General features: G+C 47.7%; 7 protein-coding genes across 7 annotated transcripts; 2 read left to right on the forward strand and 5 right to left on the reverse strand.

Moving 5' to 3' along the window:
- Positions 1-1,686: 1,686 nt before the first annotated feature.
- On the reverse strand, positions 1,687-5,784 carry pld2 (putative phospholipase D (PLD); the record flags this gene model as incomplete). Its single annotated transcript, XM_057085557.1, has 4 exons — positions 1,687-2,373; positions 2,430-5,101; positions 5,155-5,524; positions 5,581-5,784. 4 exons carry the CDS (start codon positions 5,782-5,784, stop codon positions 1,687-1,689), a joined length of 3,933 nt encoding a protein of 1,310 aa, XP_056951706.1.
- A 1,025-nt stretch (positions 5,785-6,809) lies between these two features.
- Positions 6,810-7,410, forward strand: cyn1 (putative cyanate hydratase; the record flags this gene model as incomplete). Its single annotated transcript, XM_057085558.1, has 3 exons — positions 6,810-6,830; positions 6,884-7,323; positions 7,389-7,410. 3 exons carry the CDS (start codon positions 6,810-6,812, stop codon positions 7,408-7,410), a joined length of 483 nt encoding a protein of 160 aa, XP_056951707.1.
- Positions 7,411-7,699: 289 nt separating this feature from the next.
- N7483_002122 (putative C2H2 finger domain protein) lies at positions 7,700-9,397 on the forward strand (the record flags this gene model as incomplete). Its single annotated transcript, XM_057085559.1, has 3 exons — positions 7,700-7,975; positions 8,050-8,984; positions 9,106-9,397. 3 exons carry the CDS (start codon positions 7,700-7,702, stop codon positions 9,395-9,397), a joined length of 1,503 nt encoding a protein of 500 aa, XP_056951708.1.
- Positions 9,398-10,086: 689 nt separating this feature from the next.
- On the reverse strand, positions 10,087-10,502 carry N7483_002123 (uncharacterized protein; the record flags this gene model as incomplete). Its single annotated transcript, XM_057085560.1, has 3 exons — positions 10,087-10,132; positions 10,221-10,282; positions 10,368-10,502. 3 exons carry the CDS (start codon positions 10,500-10,502, stop codon positions 10,087-10,089), a joined length of 243 nt encoding a protein of 80 aa, XP_056951709.1.
- Positions 10,503-11,644: 1,142 nt separating this feature from the next.
- N7483_002124 (uncharacterized protein) lies at positions 11,645-12,748 on the reverse strand (the record flags this gene model as incomplete). The annotated part of the gene is made up of 3 exons (XM_057085561.1): positions 11,645-12,190; positions 12,379-12,540; positions 12,665-12,748. The coding sequence occupies 3 exons, from the start codon at positions 12,746-12,748 to the stop codon at positions 11,645-11,647; spliced, it is 792 nt and encodes a 263-aa protein (XP_056951710.1).
- A 448-nt stretch (positions 12,749-13,196) lies between these two features.
- N7483_002125 (DNA-directed DNA polymerase delta POL3) lies at positions 13,197-16,633 on the reverse strand (the record flags this gene model as incomplete). The annotated part of the gene is made up of 3 exons (XM_057085562.1): positions 13,197-13,935; positions 13,994-16,179; positions 16,238-16,633. 3 exons carry the CDS (start codon positions 16,631-16,633, stop codon positions 13,197-13,199), a joined length of 3,321 nt encoding a protein of 1,106 aa, XP_056951711.1.
- Positions 16,634-17,236: 603 nt separating this feature from the next.
- N7483_002126 (uncharacterized protein) lies at positions 17,237-17,748 on the reverse strand (the record flags this gene model as incomplete). Its single annotated transcript, XM_057085563.1, has 3 exons — positions 17,237-17,344; positions 17,414-17,488; positions 17,587-17,748. Coding segments are annotated over 3 exons (345 nt in total), but the record flags the coding sequence as incomplete, so codon positions are not given.
- Between the last annotated feature and the right edge of the window lie 120 nt (positions 17,749-17,868).

Below are 17,868 nucleotides of genomic sequence, written 5' to 3' on the forward strand. Positions count from 1 at the left end.
GGCACTTCAACTGAAGTAGAACTACTGTAGAGAATAAAATGGGCGGCAACTTCTGAATTCCTAATGACTATCATCACCAACAAAAGAAAAAAAAGAATCTGACTAAATCCCAAACCATCCAGGAAACCGCCAAGCAGTAAAACCATCGGAACTAGCACCAGCCAGTGAAAACAGAAAAGTAGCCATCAACCGGATAGTTATGTCAAATCAACCCGGAAGTCAAAAGGAAAGAAATCATCATTGCACACCATTTTCTCATCATCCCCCGTCACTCAGACTGTCCACAAAAATCGGTAGAGCGAGCACATGAACCTCGAATCTCTATCTAATCCAGTAGCCAATAGTATCCAGCTCATTGCTCTCCTCATTGCACCGAAGTATACCAACAGAAGAGTAGAGCCTCGACACAGTAGGCCAGAAAGAATAGACCAAGAGAAGTAAAAGCGTCACCGGAAAAGAATGAACTGGAATGTAACAACCAAGAATGTCGCTGGTAATGATCGAGATAATTCGTTATTTTTGGTGTTTTTATCGATTGAAGCTGCTTTCATGTTGGTGCGAGTCAAGCTTGTTCAGCCATCAATTGAGCGTTTCATTGCATGAGGAAACTGAGGAACCAGGTCTCACTCATGTTGGTGGATTAGATGGCGAAGTTGGCTGGCGTTTATGTAAAGATTTACATAATAGCGCAACCATCACCGGGGGAGGCTATTGAGGGAATGTTAGTATTGGAATCATGATGGTCGATTGGGAGGATGATGATGGTGTATGATAGGAAGCTTACCCTCAACAATAGCAGAGTTGCGGATCTGAGGAGCAGACATTTTGATTGATTGGATTTGCTTTGAAAAAGCGGAAGATTGTAGAGATGATTGTATTCGAAGATGAGTGATTGAGTGGATGATGAAGAAAGTCAGTTTGGAGCGGAAGATCAATTTCCATCAATTAGTGAATTACTGTCGTCTACCCAAGATTGGATCTTCTTGCCTGGAGCAGGGGTGACAGTGCAACGTGGTGGATTGTTTTGAAAATCTTGATATTGTCCTTGGAGTCAGCGTTTCACCGTTAGTATTGTTCCTCGAGGGACAATCGGGTTGGTCGTCCGAAGTTTGGGTACCTGATACCACTGCTGGCTTTGATGCGACGAAAAACGGCCAGGTTAATGCGGAGAAGGCTGTCAAACTTAAGCATCTCAAAGAATCAGCATATCTACCCTTAGTATTGTTCATCGTCTAGCAATCAGCCTGAGATAAGTGAATTACGCAGCCCAATTGCCACGTTCTTTCTTCTCAACGCCATGGCTGGAGATATTTGAAAGCGAGAATTGGGTGGATTTGCTCGAGTCGCATAAACAATATTAAGAGTCCATTTCAGTTTACAAAGAGAAGTTGTTGAAGTGGAACTCAGAAGGAAGATATCAAGGGGTTAAGTGGAAGGGAAAATAAGATCAAAGAGAGTGGAGTCACTCCTTTGTATTGTTCTTGCGGGGAACAATACTAAAGTGTGGGGTGACCACAACGTGGCAATTATGCTTAAACCGGACAATCAGGTGATTGACGTTTACAGGGGAGGATAACAAGTATCGAATACGAAGTATGTAGATTGCTATCTCAATTTAGAAACAAAATGAACAGTTCGCGAAAGTAGTCATATCGTCGTCTCAATTGCACCACTCCATCTCAACTTTCAAGTAAAGATAGGCTCAGTCAACTCGTTCAGAGTTAGACCAGTCTTTGCAATATCCTCCTCGCCCAAGAACATCAAAGGCATCTCCACCAGAGTACCCTTGACTTGGCTAAGCAGTTCTTTGACCTGCTTCGCGCCTTCGGGACCATGGGGGAAATCGTCCCGAACAACGTGGCCCCACTGGAATCGGGCAGGACGGTAAAATCCTTCCTTGCCTTCGGCCTCCTTATCGGCGTCATGGAAGTAGTACTCATAGAACTCCTTGTAAGTAGCCCAGTTGCGAACACTGTCATCAGGGACAGCGTGGAAAACCTTGCGAAAGACTTCAGTGTTGTTACGGGCGCGAGAGTTCCATAGGCTTTGCATGCCGTCGGAGAGTGGATCGGCGACAATTCGGCTCTCCGGGCAATCAAAGTCGAATTGAATGGGCACTCCAACGGGCTCGAAGCTGGAATCTGGCTTCTGGTAGTCCTGGGGAGGAAGCAGGCCCAAGTGCTTGCGCATCAGCTCCCGGCGAAGAGAGGAGGCAAAGCGGCTGGCAGTCCAGGGTTTGCCATTCATGGTGGATTGCAGGGGCGTGAAATCCTCGATGATGACGGCAATTTCAGAGTCGTGGTCACCAAGCTGGGAACGATCGTTCAGGTTGGCTGATCCACAAATCACCACGCGGTCATCGGCGATCATAACCTGCTTCTTGTTAGAAATTAATTCTTCGGGTGAGTATGATGCTGATTGGGACTTACCTTAGAATGCACATAGAGTTCCTCGCTGACAAAGGCATCAATCTCAGCGTCCGGGTGGCCATTCCATGGCACGTTGCGGATATCCTCTCCGCCAAGCATGTAGCACGAGCTGACACTGTCCCAACGACGAGCACCGGCCACCTTGTTTGCTGGCGCGTGTTGAGCAGCCTGCTGGTACTGATCGAATGGAGCAGTGGGGTCAAAAGCGGTGCGAGTTGGGCCTTGCGGGGCTTGCTGAACAGGTGCGGTAGCGTGTTGTTCATATTGATGGCTAGCATCACCGTAGTTAACTCCGCTCTGCTGCTCAGCAGTAGCCATAATGTTCCCGTTATTGATCCGGTCATAGTTGCGCAGGTTGTAGAACCTGATGTAGTCCATCGGGTTGAAACCCTCCTTCGCAATCAATTCCATAATGCTGTTGCCACCACGGTTGATGGAGTTGTACTGGAACTCCATGATAGCCCGAGTACTGAGTGCCGAGTCATCATGAAGATCGCCAGCGAAGGAAGGCACTGATGGAATAACTACAATAATCTTGAACTTCTCACCTGCACGCGCAGCACGGAGAATACGTTCCACAATTGCAGCTCCAATCGTGTTTTTCACCGGGTGCTGGTGGTCACCAGTTGCGGTAATGAAAAACTGGTTCTCAATGTAGATGAAGTGCTGGCTGTTCTTGATCACTGCAGCGTAGGCAGTCGCAATGGAGTGCTCCAATGGGCTTCCATTACTCCACTTCGCACAGCTGCGCACAATCTGACAGGACATTTGACCTTGGCTCTGCATTGCAGGTTGACCATAGTTAGTCAGACGATCCTGGTACTGGTGGATCTGTCCAGCAAGCTGTCCCCGAAGTGGGTTGACGTAGGAATAGAACTTCTCCTCAAAGCGCTTAGGAACGAAGCCGCGCTGTCCTTCATATTGCTGATCACCAATTCCGCGGGTAGCAGATTGAGACTCTTGAGATGGAGGTGGCGGGTAGTAAGATCCTTGAGCATGCGTCTGACTGGCATCAGTCGAGCTCTGCGTCGGCTGCTGCTGGTAGTAAGATGACTGAGTCTGGGGCTGGGGCTGAGCCTGGGCTTGAGGGTGATAGTTCTCCTGAGCTGGAAGTTCAGACACATTGCTCTGGGGCGGAGGATAATAAGATCCATGTGCTTGTTGAGGCTGCTGTGATTGCTGTCCCTGGGGCTGGGGAGAGTAGGATGTATTGCCAGAGGACTGAGTGGGCACGGGGCCAGGGGGAGGTGGAGGGAAGGAGTCTCCAGTGTAAGAGTACTGGTGCGATCCATGATCCTGGCCTGGAACTGCACTGGAGTATGGCGGTGGGCTTTGAGTGTTGGACGGCGTGTGAGACTGTCCAGGGTGAGGATAGTCAGCCTTCTCCGATGGCCAAGATTGAGTCGAAGTCGGGGTCTGTTGATAATCACTGTGTCCTGAAGCTTGGCTGGGAGCCGGAGGATAAGTGCTAGGTTGATGCTGTTGGTATGGGGTCTGCGCATGCGCCTGCTGCTGTTGCTGCTGGGGTTGCGGGCTGACAGGTGATTGATTCACAGTCTGTGAGGCAACTCCAGCCTGCCAAGATGGAGCTTGGCTCTGTGGTGTCTGACTCTGAACAGGAGTCTGGCTCGGATGAGGAGGGTAACTACCCGGCTGGTATTGCGCCTGTGTCTGCTGTTGCTGCTGAGGGTGCGGGCTAGCAGACGATTGGGGTGCAGATGGGTGAGCGATTACAGCCTGCCAAGAAGGCTGAGACTGTTGGTTCTGACTAGAGGTCTGCGCCGCGGCTCCAAACTGAGAAGACAAATTCTGCTGGGGTGGCTGCTGGGTCTGGGGACTTGCTTGTCCCGACGGGTACAGGTTGCCCTGCTGGGTGCCACCTTGCTGTTGCTGCTGTTGCTGCTGTTGCTGCTGACCAGTTGGAGGAGCTGCTTGGCCGTAAAGCGCAAGTCTGGCGTAACGCGAGTTGTTACGAGTCTGGTATTTGGCATCATAAATAAAATTCCAGCGCTCGAGGAAGTGTCGGCGTAGGTCCTCCACAACTGGACCATGCATACTAATAGAGATGTCAGACCATCCCATGCGAGACGAAACTCGTCGATCCAGCTGGTTTTTCTCCCACTCTGCGACGTTATGGAAATCCAGAACGCGCGAGTTGTTGTAATCCTGACCCGGAAAGACGGTCTCATTCAGATCCTCTGGGTGCACATCAGCAATTGCATGCTGATGAGTGTCCCAGCGACCAAAGCACAGATCAAGACCTCCCATGAAGGCAGTTCGTCCATCAATCAAGCATAGCTTTTCATGGTGAGACCAGAAGAGAGTGGCCTCATCTGTTGCGCCATAAACACGGTTCAAGTTCTCCTTGCTCATCTGGGTCAGATTGGTCGAGTTGAGCGTCAGATGCTGGAATGCGCTCTCAATCTCAGATGCGACCTCGTGTCCATTGGGAAGATGGTCAGGATGGCGGAAAACAGCGATATTCGGATGCAAAGCCTCCAAGGCGTGCTTGGTGTGAGCGGAGGAAAGAGTCGCGGCTTGAGTGACCTCTTTGTAGACAATGATGTTCACACGGACACCACGCTGGGCCGCAGCCTGAAGCATACGATCCAATCGGTAATTTTCATTCTTGGCAGGTGGCCGTCTCAGATACAGCTCGGGGGAGAGCCACCCTATTTACTCAAGTTAGATGTGGACCCACAAGTCGGAAGGGTCGGGAACTCACAATCTAAGATCCAGATTGATTCTCGCGCATTCTCAAGCGCCCGGGACACGGCCCAGAAATAGCTGCAGCCGTCAACATACCACTTCACATCATTGTGCTCTCTCGGGGGCGCAAAACTGTCAAAGCGGTGCTGGGTGGTAGCCTGAGTTTGGCCATATTGCGCATAAGCCTGAGGGTCAACAACATTGCCGACCTTGGTTGCCCACTCATTCCCGTACTCAGCGACGGTTCCTTGAATCTTTCCGAGAAATCCGGAAAATTTATCTTGCTTCTGGGGCTTTCCGGATTGCTGGTATTGAGAATCGGGGGCTTGGCTGCTGTATCCGTACTGCTGTGGGGGCTGATTCTGGTTCTGGTATGTCTGCTGCTGCTAAATAGAGGTACAATGTTAGAGCGAATTCAAATAACAGGTAGAGATGGTCATACCCCTTGAGATGCGGGTTGGTTGGAGGTTTGGTTGTAGGGCTGGCCAGACTGGCCCGAGGGCTGAGCCTGTGACGAGCTCGAGTGGCTCTTGTAAGTATCGCGAAGCTTCTTGAAGGTATCTCCGAAGCCTCGGGAGGTATCACCAGAACCTCGGGAGGAGTCGTAGTAGCCACCATAGGCTAGATCATCATTTTGGTGCGACATGAATGCGGTATTGCTAGAAAAGAGAGAAAAAAGAAAGACAAGAACTGAGAAGCCTGGGGCGGGGGGAGTGTTTTATGAAGCTAAGCTGCCCCGCTGCCCAGCCACTATGGAGACGTACGTGGCTGTGTCGTGACACGTATTTGGCGCAACGAACTAATTCCGCGTTTCAGGGTAAAAGTGCGAAGTTAAAGCCACAGGAAGTTTGAGTCTCTCTATTTTCAGCTCGGAGTACGGAACACGGAGTGAGATTCAAATTGTCCGCTGTCATGCCACCATACATCATCTGCGCAGATGTGGAGCGTGACGAGATCGGCAATTGTTATTGCCAAAGGTTAGATCACTTGTACAATTCGAATAGCCCATAAAACGCAATAAAATTCGTAACTGATTTAAAATGCCTATAAATTCAAGTTGATTTGCACATTTTGAAGAAATTCTAAACTTGAATCTCGTTCAATATTCTCTGTTACTATACAGTAGTATACAGTGAGGGCTGAATGCTGATTCTATTTATATCTTCCAAGTCGGGATGACGTCAACTGGTCAACTGGTCAACTGAATACCCTCACTTTATCCATTCAAGACTACTACTGCTACTACTACTCGTGGACACTTCAACTGGCTCCATGGGAGTTCGATCTTCCAACATTCAGCGGACAAAATAGCAATAGCGGGTCTTATTTCTTCACAGTATTAAAAAAAATAGCCGAGTGAAATGTTCCGAGTTTAACAGACTTGCCTGCCAGTGTACTATGGGGATCCTGATCAAGATACCTCCCAGGAGAAATCTAATTCTAACTTCAAGGGATTGATAATAGCACTTGAGTAACCTTGGATCTCCGAGTTGAGAAGGATCATGGATATCACTAAGCACTTGTGCAGTACAGTGAGTCCAAAGGGTATATATTATGCAAGATTTCCCCGCATCAGATCTCATCCCCGCAGATAAGAACTTCTCTTCCTCTTCTTCCTTCAAGTTGTAACTTCCCTTTACATTCCTCAGATTATTTGCAAAATTGTTCAAAATGTCACTCGCAACTCTAGATGTATGTGAATAGACCAACTGATAACTCAAGATCCAAGTAATAACTCAAGGCAGACCTCCCAGCACCCTAATCTCCCGGCCTCATCCCCCACACTCTTCTCAGCCAAAGCATCCAAGAAGCTGACCTTTGAGCAAATTGCCACTCACATCAATAGAAATGAGGTTGCTGCGGCAGCAATTTTCTATGGTCAGGCAAAGGCATCGCCTGAAGATATTGTGAAGTTGTCTGAGCTACTGGAGGTTCCCCATGCTTTGCTTGAAGAGCAGCTGGGTGGATTCCCAGATCGGGGCCGATCGGTGGAGATGCCTCCCAAGGAGCCGTTGATCTATCGGCTTTATGAGATTGTGCAGAACTATGGTTATGCATACAAGGCTGTTCTGAATGAGAAGTTTGGTGATGGAATTATGAGTGCCATCTCCTTTTCAACAAAGGTGGAGAAAGAGACTGATGCAGATGGGAATAACTGGGCGGTTATCACACTGCGTGGAAAATGGTAAGTCTATTTCTTCCCATAGTTCTTTATTGAGGAAAGAAATATCTAACCTGATGGAATCCCAGGTTGCCTTTCTCACGCTTCTAATTTGGAATTCACGTCACGGTGTTCTCTATGCAATTAGTACTATAACAAATAAAATCTTCAATTTGCCCTGGAAGACATGTTCAATGCTGAGTGTTAAGCATCTCTTGAGTAGTGTACTATATAATAAGATATTTGATGAGATCTTGACTTGGTTTTTCTCACCTCTCTTCCATCCCTCCTCCCCTTCACCTCGTTCACCTCCTTCCACCCCACCATTTATCATCTTTTCCATCCTCTCGGTTTCTGAACTCTCTTTTCACCCAACTGAACTGTGGTTTTGACACAAAAAATGAGTTCCTCCAAGTCCAGCCAGCCGGCTGTGAAAAACCCTCCAAAGGTACCATGCACTTTCAAAGACTGTCCCCGAGTCTTCAACTCAGAGTCCGAGATGCTCGAGCATAAACAACAGGACAGCAACCATGCCTACTGCTTCAAATGCAAAGTGGACTTTCCCAGCCAGGGTGTTCTCTTCATCCACAAGATAACAAATGATAAGCATTTCACCTGTCCTCTTTGCAACTTGGACTTTCGCTGCAGTAGTGGACGTGCCCGTCATATCCAGCTCGTGAGATCCTATACTTCCATTATCCCACCTTGAACCCAAGCTTAAAAAACAACGCTGACATTTGATTACATTAGAACCACCCTGTCGAACAAAACATTGACTGTGCAGGATGCGGCAAGAAGTTCAAGAGTGCTTCTACTTTGATGAAGCACATCGAGTACAACGAGTGCCCAAAGATTAGCATCGCCCGCATGCTCCTGGAACAACACCGTCGTGAACAAGTAGCCAACGCCTGGCAGGAAAGGGCTAGAGAGGGTCCTATGGGCACAATTGCAGAAAAACCAGTCACTCTAGCTCTTTTGGATACAGCTTCATCCGCATCAACTACTGCTATCCCTCTGAGCGATGCACCAATTCCCAAAGACAACCTCCTCATAAACAGAAGCAAAGGGGAAGTTCCCCGAGCTCTGAGTGCAGAAGAAACTAGCGGAAGCCCTGGTGATAATGAAGCTGGGGGAATTCTCATCGATGTTTCCTGTGACTCGCCCGAGCCAGTGGAATACCCATACTTGACGGCTGGCCAGGAGTCAGCTCAGACGGAAGAAATCAACAATTCAAAACAAGAAGAGGAAGGCCGTCTCATCAAATTACCAACTCCTACACTTGATCCTATGGAATGGCCTTTCATTCGACGCAAACCCAAGGAACCTAATAACTGCACTCTTGAAGATATCCTGATGGAGGCAGTAGCAATAGATGAAGACGGCCGAATCATAAATCCAGACGCCGAGCTCCCTAATGGTCCCGCCGATTTGGTTCGCTTCCAACGAGACGACGATGAAGAATCTCTCAGTGGAACTAACCGGGGACCTGCACCGGATGGCAATTTCGGTATCCCCCTTCAGCCTGTAACTGAGTTGCTTCGCCAGCATTTACCAGACTGGAATCCGGAGAGATTCTGGAATGAGGGATTGCAAAGATATGTCTGTGTGTGCGGCTTTGAAACTAAGCATGAGCGGGCCTTTGAGTACCATGTCGCCATGGAGCGACGATGGATCACTGCGACACAGTAAGTTCAGTTCTTAAGAAGCTATTTTTCGCGTCTGCATCCATTCGATTGGTATTTTTGTCTACTGCTCGCTTTCCTCTTCGCTATTTTCTACTACTACTAGTGTATGCTAATATCTTAGATGTCTTCAATGTGGCCGCATCTTCCCTTCTACCACTGCATTGGTCGCACACATGGAACAGGTGCGTTCCCGCTGCGCCGTTCGAGAGAACCCGGGCTTCGCACGTTTTCTGGGCGATATTACCGGCGGATTGATTCAGGTTCGTGGGGCATTGGAAGATGGCTCGGATCGGATCGTTGCGAGGAAGTTGGAGAATGCTTCTATCCGGGAGTGTGAGAATCTGATCTTACCTGATGACATGCAAGAGGAGCTTAATCGGTTGAGAAAGGAGTACATCCGAGGACATCATTAACCTTATCTCTTTGTCTTTCTATTCTCTTTCGCCTTTTTCGTCTTCCTTTCAAGTTACCCCTATTCCCTGCCCCTTTCCGATTCTCTCTTCCCCATCTCTTTTTCGTGATTCCCCTGGTTTTGATACAGATTATTTTTCTAATTCATTATGAGTTCGTTTCATGTTACCTACTAATCAAGGATTGATCCTGGGTTATCGAAAGAAAAAGGATTTGGCAACTGCTTTTCGTTTCGGATGTTGTTTGTTGTTTCAGACTCTCAGAATGAAGTCAAGTCTCTCCCTCAGTGAGCTCATGATATGGCCTCGACCTCCAAGATATGCTACATAAAACTGCTACATTAATGTCAACAAGAGGATTCCAGAATAAAGTATTGAATTGCTCAGCTAAAAGGGTATTATCATTGGGTGCGACTCTCCAAGTCCAAAGACAAAGAGACCGCAAAAGCAAATAGAGCATCAAAAGCAAAAGAATTCAAATCCAATCAGATCTGTATCTCGTAAAAACCCATATTCAACATCCACTTCAACTTGAAATGCATGGACATCCGAATCCGTAGAATGAGCGAAATCGAATACAGAGATTAACCCGTCGTCGTGGAAGTATCCATGAATTCACCAGATAAAATATTCGCATAGCTCGCATCGCATGGCATCAGTCATAAAGATTCGTTTTGATCGTAGTGAGATGCTTAGCAGCAATCTTCACAGCACTCGAAGCAGAGGAGACCGGCGCAGCTAGATTCCCGTTAGTATATGCCTCGTCTCTTATGTGTCGCGACTCGTCTCTTGTAATGAAACTGAGAAAGAAAGACAGGGCACTTACACGCCACAGCAGACGTCGCCGGCACCACCACCACGCAGCTTCATCATGTTCTCCTGAGAGTTCTGAATTGTGTTAGTGTTGTGTTACATTGACTCCAGATAGAATTTTCGAGTTTGTGCTCAGACTCGCTGCGTTGGTGAGACATACAGGCTGCTCGGTTATGACACGCTCAGTGGAGGGTGCATCAGGGCTAGTGGGCTGCTGGTTTTGAACGGTGGCTGTGGTAGCATCCCAAGTGGAGGGAGCCTTCTTCTTTGAAGAGAACCAGGTGAGGCCGAACATTTTGTAGATATCTATAGATGTTGAAATGGATCAAGTGTATTGGAAGACGAAGAAGTGGGAAGTTGGAAAGGAGATAGATGTGGAAGGCAGAAGGTAGAAGATGTAGGTGGAAGGAGGGATGTCTTATATGAAACTTGGTGAACCTTGGAACACTCTTTAATGCAGGGATTTCTACACTAATTACCACTACTCCGTACAAGTTCCACATATCCACTTACCTCATCGGACCCTGAGTGATACAATTCAAAAGCCACACTCGGTTAAGTCGGGGCCCAGGCGTCGTAATGGCTGACTAGACGTAATCTAGTTTAGCAATTCTAACTGGTTGCAAGTGCTTTGCGTTGTCGATCATCACATTGCCACGTCTTCTGCGTAGATCACGAACGTCATGAAATATTATCAAGTAACGGTGAAATAAAGTTCGATTCAAGCCACATTCCATGTACAGTAATTACAGTCCTGGAGGTGAGTGTAGTATCTTGTTGCCTTGATCCTTAGATCTTTCATTTCTCCTGCCCCACATCAGCCCTGTCATTTATTTTTAGTCTGTGGCTCAGCATAACCAAGGAGACAAGCATGTGGGGAAAAGTCTTGTTCCCGAAGTGAGGCTGTGCTATTCATACATGGTACGCTTTCAAAATAGAGTGCTATGACCAGTCGTCTGCCGCCAAGGGTTTAGATTAGGGAAGAGTATACCCTATTGTCTCGCTTGGATTTATCTGGTTGGTGTTTGCAGTGCAGCTAATTCTCACATACGAGTTTCAAATTACCTCGTGCCATGTCAATAACAGAACAGGCTGCTGTTGAGTCGATGCATCTAGGTCGATGTGTTACGTTGATCAAACCCCGCGAGCTGCAGAATAAGCGCCGTAAGATAATGCGACGACAAGAAAATATGAGCTGAGGATGAAGGAGAACCAATAGAATGGTGGTAATGATATCAGTGTATTTGTACAAGTGATAAGAATAGGGTAGTTAAGAATAGCCCTTTAGGTATGGTCAATACCGCCGCATAACCATGATGAGCCTTTGCCCATACCCGCCCGCATGGGCTATTGAACTGAGGGAACCTCAGCTCAGTGCAGGTCCAAGTACCGGAAAGGCGGCAGCGGCGGCGGCGGCCAGCAGCAGCCGAAACCACATCATCGCGCCTTTTTGCCCTTTCGCACCTTCTCTCCTCCAGTCCCGCTGGTGGAGCTCGAATCCCGGTCCTGCGTCTCGTCGCCTAGTTTCGTTCGCTTCTTCGGCTGTTTAGACGAGCCAGGCGACCGGCCCTCATTCGACTGTAGACTGTCGCGCTTTCGCTTCTCGACCCGCGAGCTCTCCTTCTTCCGACGGATTTCTTCTTTGATGCGCAATCTTCGCTGCACCTCCTCCGAGATGTCTTCAGTTTCCCACACGCCAGGGTATTCTTGCTGCGGGGGCTGGGTGTAGTCTTGAGGAGGTTCGTCGGGATTATCGCGCCTGCGCTTGGATGATGGGAGGTCTGCGATCGGGTCTTCAGAAAATGTTGTCTGTGAGTCTGCTGTGGTGGTATATTTATCAGCGCGAGGTCGCTTTCGTCGCATGGGCTCGGCAGATTGCGATTGTGATTGCGACTGCGACTGTGATTGTGAGGGAGCGGATTCAGTCCAGTTCTGCTGGGATGCGGCGGAGGGATGAGAGGGATTGAAGGAGCTGTTGGTTGGCTTTTCTGCACAAAATTTATCAGTCTTGTCTGTTCTCAATTCATTTATGCGATTGAATTCGAGGTGTGTGTAGGCAACGCCATCGTGAACTAGTATTCAAGATCTAGTAATGACGTACGGTTCATCTGAGAAGAATTGAGAGAATCAGTTGTTTGACTCTTTCTTTGTATGGGAAAAGATTGACTCACCATGGTTTTGCGCAGTATCTTGGATTGGTTCATTGATTGGACAGTCTTGTTCACCATGGACGAGACAGCTCGGAAAGTGTCACTATCCGACACAAGTTGAGACTTCACTTCATTCAGTAGCGCCAGATGGCATGAGAGAACGTTGTCATGTCGGGAGAAAACCTGTCAAATAACCTGTCAGACTGAGAGGACTACATTTGTCGTGCTCTGCATTTAGATTGAGCTCTCGGTAGGGCGCATTCTATCGTTTGATGCTTCATGTGGGGAACGAACGATGACGACATACCTCTGACCATGGGACGAATGAACGATCTGTTGATCCGGGGAAATCTGAAGATCGCGGGCGGTTTTCCTCTTGACTTGTACTCATGGTGGTATAGTTTGGGGGTATCATATTGGGAAGGGACGTGGTGCGTGGTGCGGAAGGAACAAACATCGAAGCTTCTCTGTGCCAAGACTCGAGAGTTTCAAGGTTCCCGCCCGGCGCTAAGCTACACCTAAGTCATACTACAGACACCACTCTATACAGAGTACTTTTAGATCAACATTAATGAAAACTTGAAGGACTAGAATAATTTAAAACCAATTTTTAAACTGTTGAACAAAATAAATTAGGTCCTACTGTACGTCTTACAGCACATGTGAGGTTAAGGTCATGTAGATTAATAACAAAAGTACATACTAGCTTCATGGCTACAGTATGAGTACCGATTTGAACTCCAGGGAAGAAACAAATACAAGTTAAACGCCTCAATCTCCGCTGTAAACCCTGAAAGCCAGATACAAAAAACCACCTTAATTCATACACACAATGATCATCACCAAGCACCGGCATCAAAGTCGAACCGAGACAGCTCCTTCTGTGAGTCCTCGACATCCTTCTTAGCCTTCATACGCATGTAGAAGATAGGACAATCGCGTGATGAGCAGATAACCTCACAGTGCAGACTGCCTTGGCATCGTTGACATTGTGTCCACAGACGACCAAAGCGAACCTCCAAGTCTGAGACCTTGGTCAGAGCCTTGGTGTAAAGTTCGCCCAGACGAGGGCGGCAGTTCTCACAAACAGCACCAGCCATCTCTTCTTTTCCAGAAAGCGGCTTCTTGCAACCCATGCAGGTTTGGGTCTTTTTAGCAAACTTCATGAGACCACCCAAGCTAGGCGCAGCAACGGAAATGGAACGAGTGTGCTCGCCAGTCAAAAGCTGGTTGGCCTTTTTCTCACCTAAAATGGGCTCGAAAATACGTCCAAGAGGGTTCGCCAGCTGGTTGTCCAAGTAGTACTTGGTATCAATGGGGACGTTATTCTCGAGTACGTAGATGGGATCTTCTGCGCGCTCATAGTTCTTGGAGTTCGTGGCACCACGAATCATCACGTAGGCCACACGATCACCCAGTGCAGGAGCAGAGCCAGCATCACGCTTAGCCATTCGCTTAGCAAGCTCAACGTGCGCCTGCTTAGCGGCATACTCCTTTTGGGCATAGGCCTTGGTGATCACAAGCTTCGACATATCAACCTTATTTTGAAGGAGATCGGAGATGGTTGCTTTGACGTAGCTGCAACTTTGTTAGCATCCATATTTAACTATCAAGCATGACCATCATTTTCACTTACTCTTGTGCACCGTCAAGGTCTCGTTCGATGAGGATCTTGTTGAGCACAGTCTCGATAACGTTTTGAACGAGCAGACAGTTATCACGTCGCACAGTCTCAATACCCTTGGTGTCCATTTTGTCATGCTTTGTTGTGTTGGTCCAGTAGAGACCGGCGTATCGCTTCTTGTTGATCAAAAGGTACGGGAAATAAACTTTCTCGAACTCCAGTTTAATGGGTTTGATGAACTTCGACGAGACAAAGTCTGCGGCTTCCTCGCCAAGCTTCATAGCTTCGGCCAGCTCGGTCACTCCAAATTTGACCATGACAGAATCGGTATCACCGTAAATGACTTGAGCATCATGGGAATATCCATTCGCAATGGTGTAACGAGCCTCCACCTCTTGCTTGGTTTTCTCAATCATTTGACGACCATAACTAGTTGTACTACTAGCAATGGGAAGACATGGAAGCTTTCCAACTGTGGCTCCAGTCAAACCGTAGACACTGTTTGCACTGATCTTCAAGGCAAGCTGTCGACCGTTCAACACGGCCTTCTTGAAAGGATCAGTTTCGCTGGCCAGCTCCTTCTTTGCACGCTTTCGCGCACCCAGGAGTTCCTCGAGAATTTGGGTCAAAAGACCCTTGCGAACCTTCGTGGTACAGAACATGTCTCCATTCGGCGTGACAATGTAATCTTCATCCTTCTTCATTTCCATCTTTTCGATGACATTCTTGTTGAGGAGGGTAGTGTAGCAGAGGTTGTGTGCTTGAATGATGGAGGGATAAAGAGAGGCAAAATCGAGGGTCGCAATGGGAACGCCATAGTAACCACGCTTCGGTTCAATGACTGTCGCACCTTCATAGTCCTGCTCATCCTGGGGCTTTGAGTTGGGGATGACGAGTTGCTGCTCAAGTGCCTTTCGGAACAGCTGGCTGATGAATTTGACTTGCTGACCTCGAGAAAGGAGGAAGTTGAATGGTACACCCGTTACTCTCGCCATTTCCGTGTAGTTGACCAGACACATCAGTTTATCCATGAGTCGTTGTGGTAGATAAGCATCTTTCAAGCAGTACACTGCCAATCGTCGTCGAGAGTCAGGTGTACCGTTGAAAAGTTCTGTGATCATCGTGTGGTGTACATCTTCCTTTTGCTCTCCTAGGAACTCATAGGAAACTGAATTGAGAGTGTAACTTCGTAACTGGTGGTCTCTTTGCACAAGTTGCAGTAAATCGAGTTGGATTCGCCCATTGGTGTTGGTCGCTTTTGTTTCTCGGTTACCCATCTGCTTGCTGGAGAAACTGGCCTCCTTGGCCTCTGATTTGATAGTCTTCAGCCGAGTCCAGTATGGGAAGTTGGTGCATTTGAGATGCTTCGCGCGGTCCAAGAGGTAAGGAAAATCGAAGTTGGCAATGTTGTAACCAATGATCACATCCGGGTCGACCTTTTCCACAAAATTGCGCCACGAATTTAGCATGTCCTCCTCCTTGTTGAACTCCAATACCTGGGTGTTGACAATGTTACTTGTCTCATTGAGACAGAATACATTTCGAATGAAAGGTTTCTGTTCTCCATATCTGGTGACAACATTTCCGATCTGAATGACAGGGTCGATGTTCGGTTCCGGGAAAATGCCTTGTCGACCAGCGCATTCAATATCAAAAGACAGAACACGCAAGGGTGCCATCTTTGCCCATTCACCGTTGGGTGAGTGAGCGATCATGTCACGATAGTCAATGACAGCCTCGAATTGGCAATTTGACAGCTTCTCGCGCTCATCAGTGATAAGCTTGTATTTTCCAGCCTTCGCCTCAACCCAAGCCATGCCGGCAAGCCCGGTATCAATCATGAATCTCAAAAGGTATTGGATGTTGTCAAAAGTGATCAAGCCTGAGTCCATAGAGCCCCATAAACCTTTGTAGTTCATGCTAGAACCCCCATCTTCCAGTGCCTTGCGCACCTTCGCAATGTGCTTGGGATCAGCCACTGTGATCTTCAGATACCAGCTCTTCTGGTTTCCCTGGAAGCCGTAGATATTCTCTCGCAATGTCACCTCCACGGACTCAATGACACGACCATGTTGACCCAATTTCGATTCCAGGAACGCCCGGTAGGGATTGCAGTCCTCCTTGGTGAAACCTGCGGGGGCGGCGATGTATAGATAGTGTTGGAATCCGGTAACGTGAAGCAAGACAGATTGACCAGCCTATAATGTAGATTAGACACTATGTACTTGTATGAGTGGTGAAACCGGACAGTCTTACCTCCGTAACACCAAAGAGGCGTACAGCCATAACGTCTTCGCGAAACAGCCTCCCTTCTTCCGCATCAATCTGCTGGAAGCAAATATTTTCCTCCTCGGGGTCCCATTGTCGTAGAGGTGGGCGTTCCCATTGTTGATCCTTCTCCGCGTTATTGTGCTTCAAATCTCCAATATCCTGTGTCAACTTCTCGAGCACTTCCGACTCGAACTGACTTTTTTGTGGCTGGGTCGAGCCAAATCCTTTTCGCTGGAATGACTTGGCAGGTGCTTTGAGTTGAGATGAGGGTTCATTGTCTAGCTTTCTTCTTTTCAGCGCGGTGGGTGACGTGGGATCGTTGCGGGCGTTGTGAGTGGTGTCAACCAACACCCGTTTCTGGGGCATGATGGCTTCAGGCATGGTGACAGTAGGTTAAGAATTCATGAATTAAAGAAACGAAATGAGGAGAGGAGTAGAAAGACAACTGAATGTTTTGGTTGTGTATGGGATGAACCCGTTAAGCAATCAGTCCAGACTCAAAAGTCGTGTCGTGGTCGCGCCTCGCGTAACCTCTTAATTAACGCGTTATCGAGCGTGACGGGTCACGTGGAGATAATGATAAGCGTTATCCAATTTCTCGATTTTTGTCTTCTACAACACTACAACTAGGTGGCTCTTTTATCATTTTACTTGTTTCTTTCGGTTATCCCATTATTTACGTAGCAATAACTGAACGCAAAATTCGGACTCACATAACCCTCAGTGAGTCGGAACTAGCCTCCAGGTCTCGCTCTGTGGACTGTGGAGATTGCTTTCATGGTCATTTATTTATTTGCGTGCTTTAGGGACCAAATCTTCTTCATTCTAATTGCTCACACCCCTTTGATACATAAATTCTTCTTAAGGAATGCTTTTCCTCTCGCATCATACACTCAGGCTGAGAGCACCACCTGCACATGTGCTGACTGACGCAACCATGATTCAAGTATTCAATTTCTTCTATGTCTACTGGCAGGCACCATTCTACAATCTAGCCTTGGTATCTTCCTCTCGCCCTTGCAGATTAGGGTGAGGTGCCCGCACAGGTCGAGTAACTGCATAGAAGGCAAACCCTTGAGACTTGGTCGAAAACTAAAGGCGTGGGTCATAGTATTAGCAGTATTCGTAAAATATTTAAAAGTTGATCGTGACGAGGCATACCTTGACCTTGGATCCAACATGGAAGAAAGCAAAGTCGCCAGGAACTAGGTGGTGAGTAATGCCGGTAGCTTCGTCCTGCAAAAAACAATCCGACTTGTTAAGTTGAATTTTACCAGGATGTTCTCTTGCTTAAATCTACTAAGATTAGATCATTTTCTCTGGGTATGACATACCAAAACATCGATTTGCCCATTAAGAACATATTTGGTCTCCTCGAATGTATAATGAGCGGGTCTTTGGGGGCCAGCTTCGATCTTGTAGAATCCGGATGTAAAGTAAGCTGGAGACTCAGTCTTGGTGCGAATGGAGTGGAAGTCAGCAGTGGTTGCGTTCTCCCCTTAGGAAGAGGGATGAATTCGTGGCCTGCGCCTTTGATAATGGTAAGCGGGACGAGGCCAGACACTAGTATTTCAAGTCCGTGTTAGTAAAAATGACATTCATAGTCTTGTACATCA

Source organism: Penicillium malachiteum (assembly GCF_028827825.1).
Source record: "Penicillium malachiteum strain IBT 17515 chromosome Unknown utg000001l:1.0-8184562.0:1.0-8186909.0, whole genome shotgun sequence".
NCBI classification, from domain to species: Eukaryota; Fungi; Ascomycota; class Eurotiomycetes; order Eurotiales; family Aspergillaceae; genus Penicillium; species Penicillium malachiteum.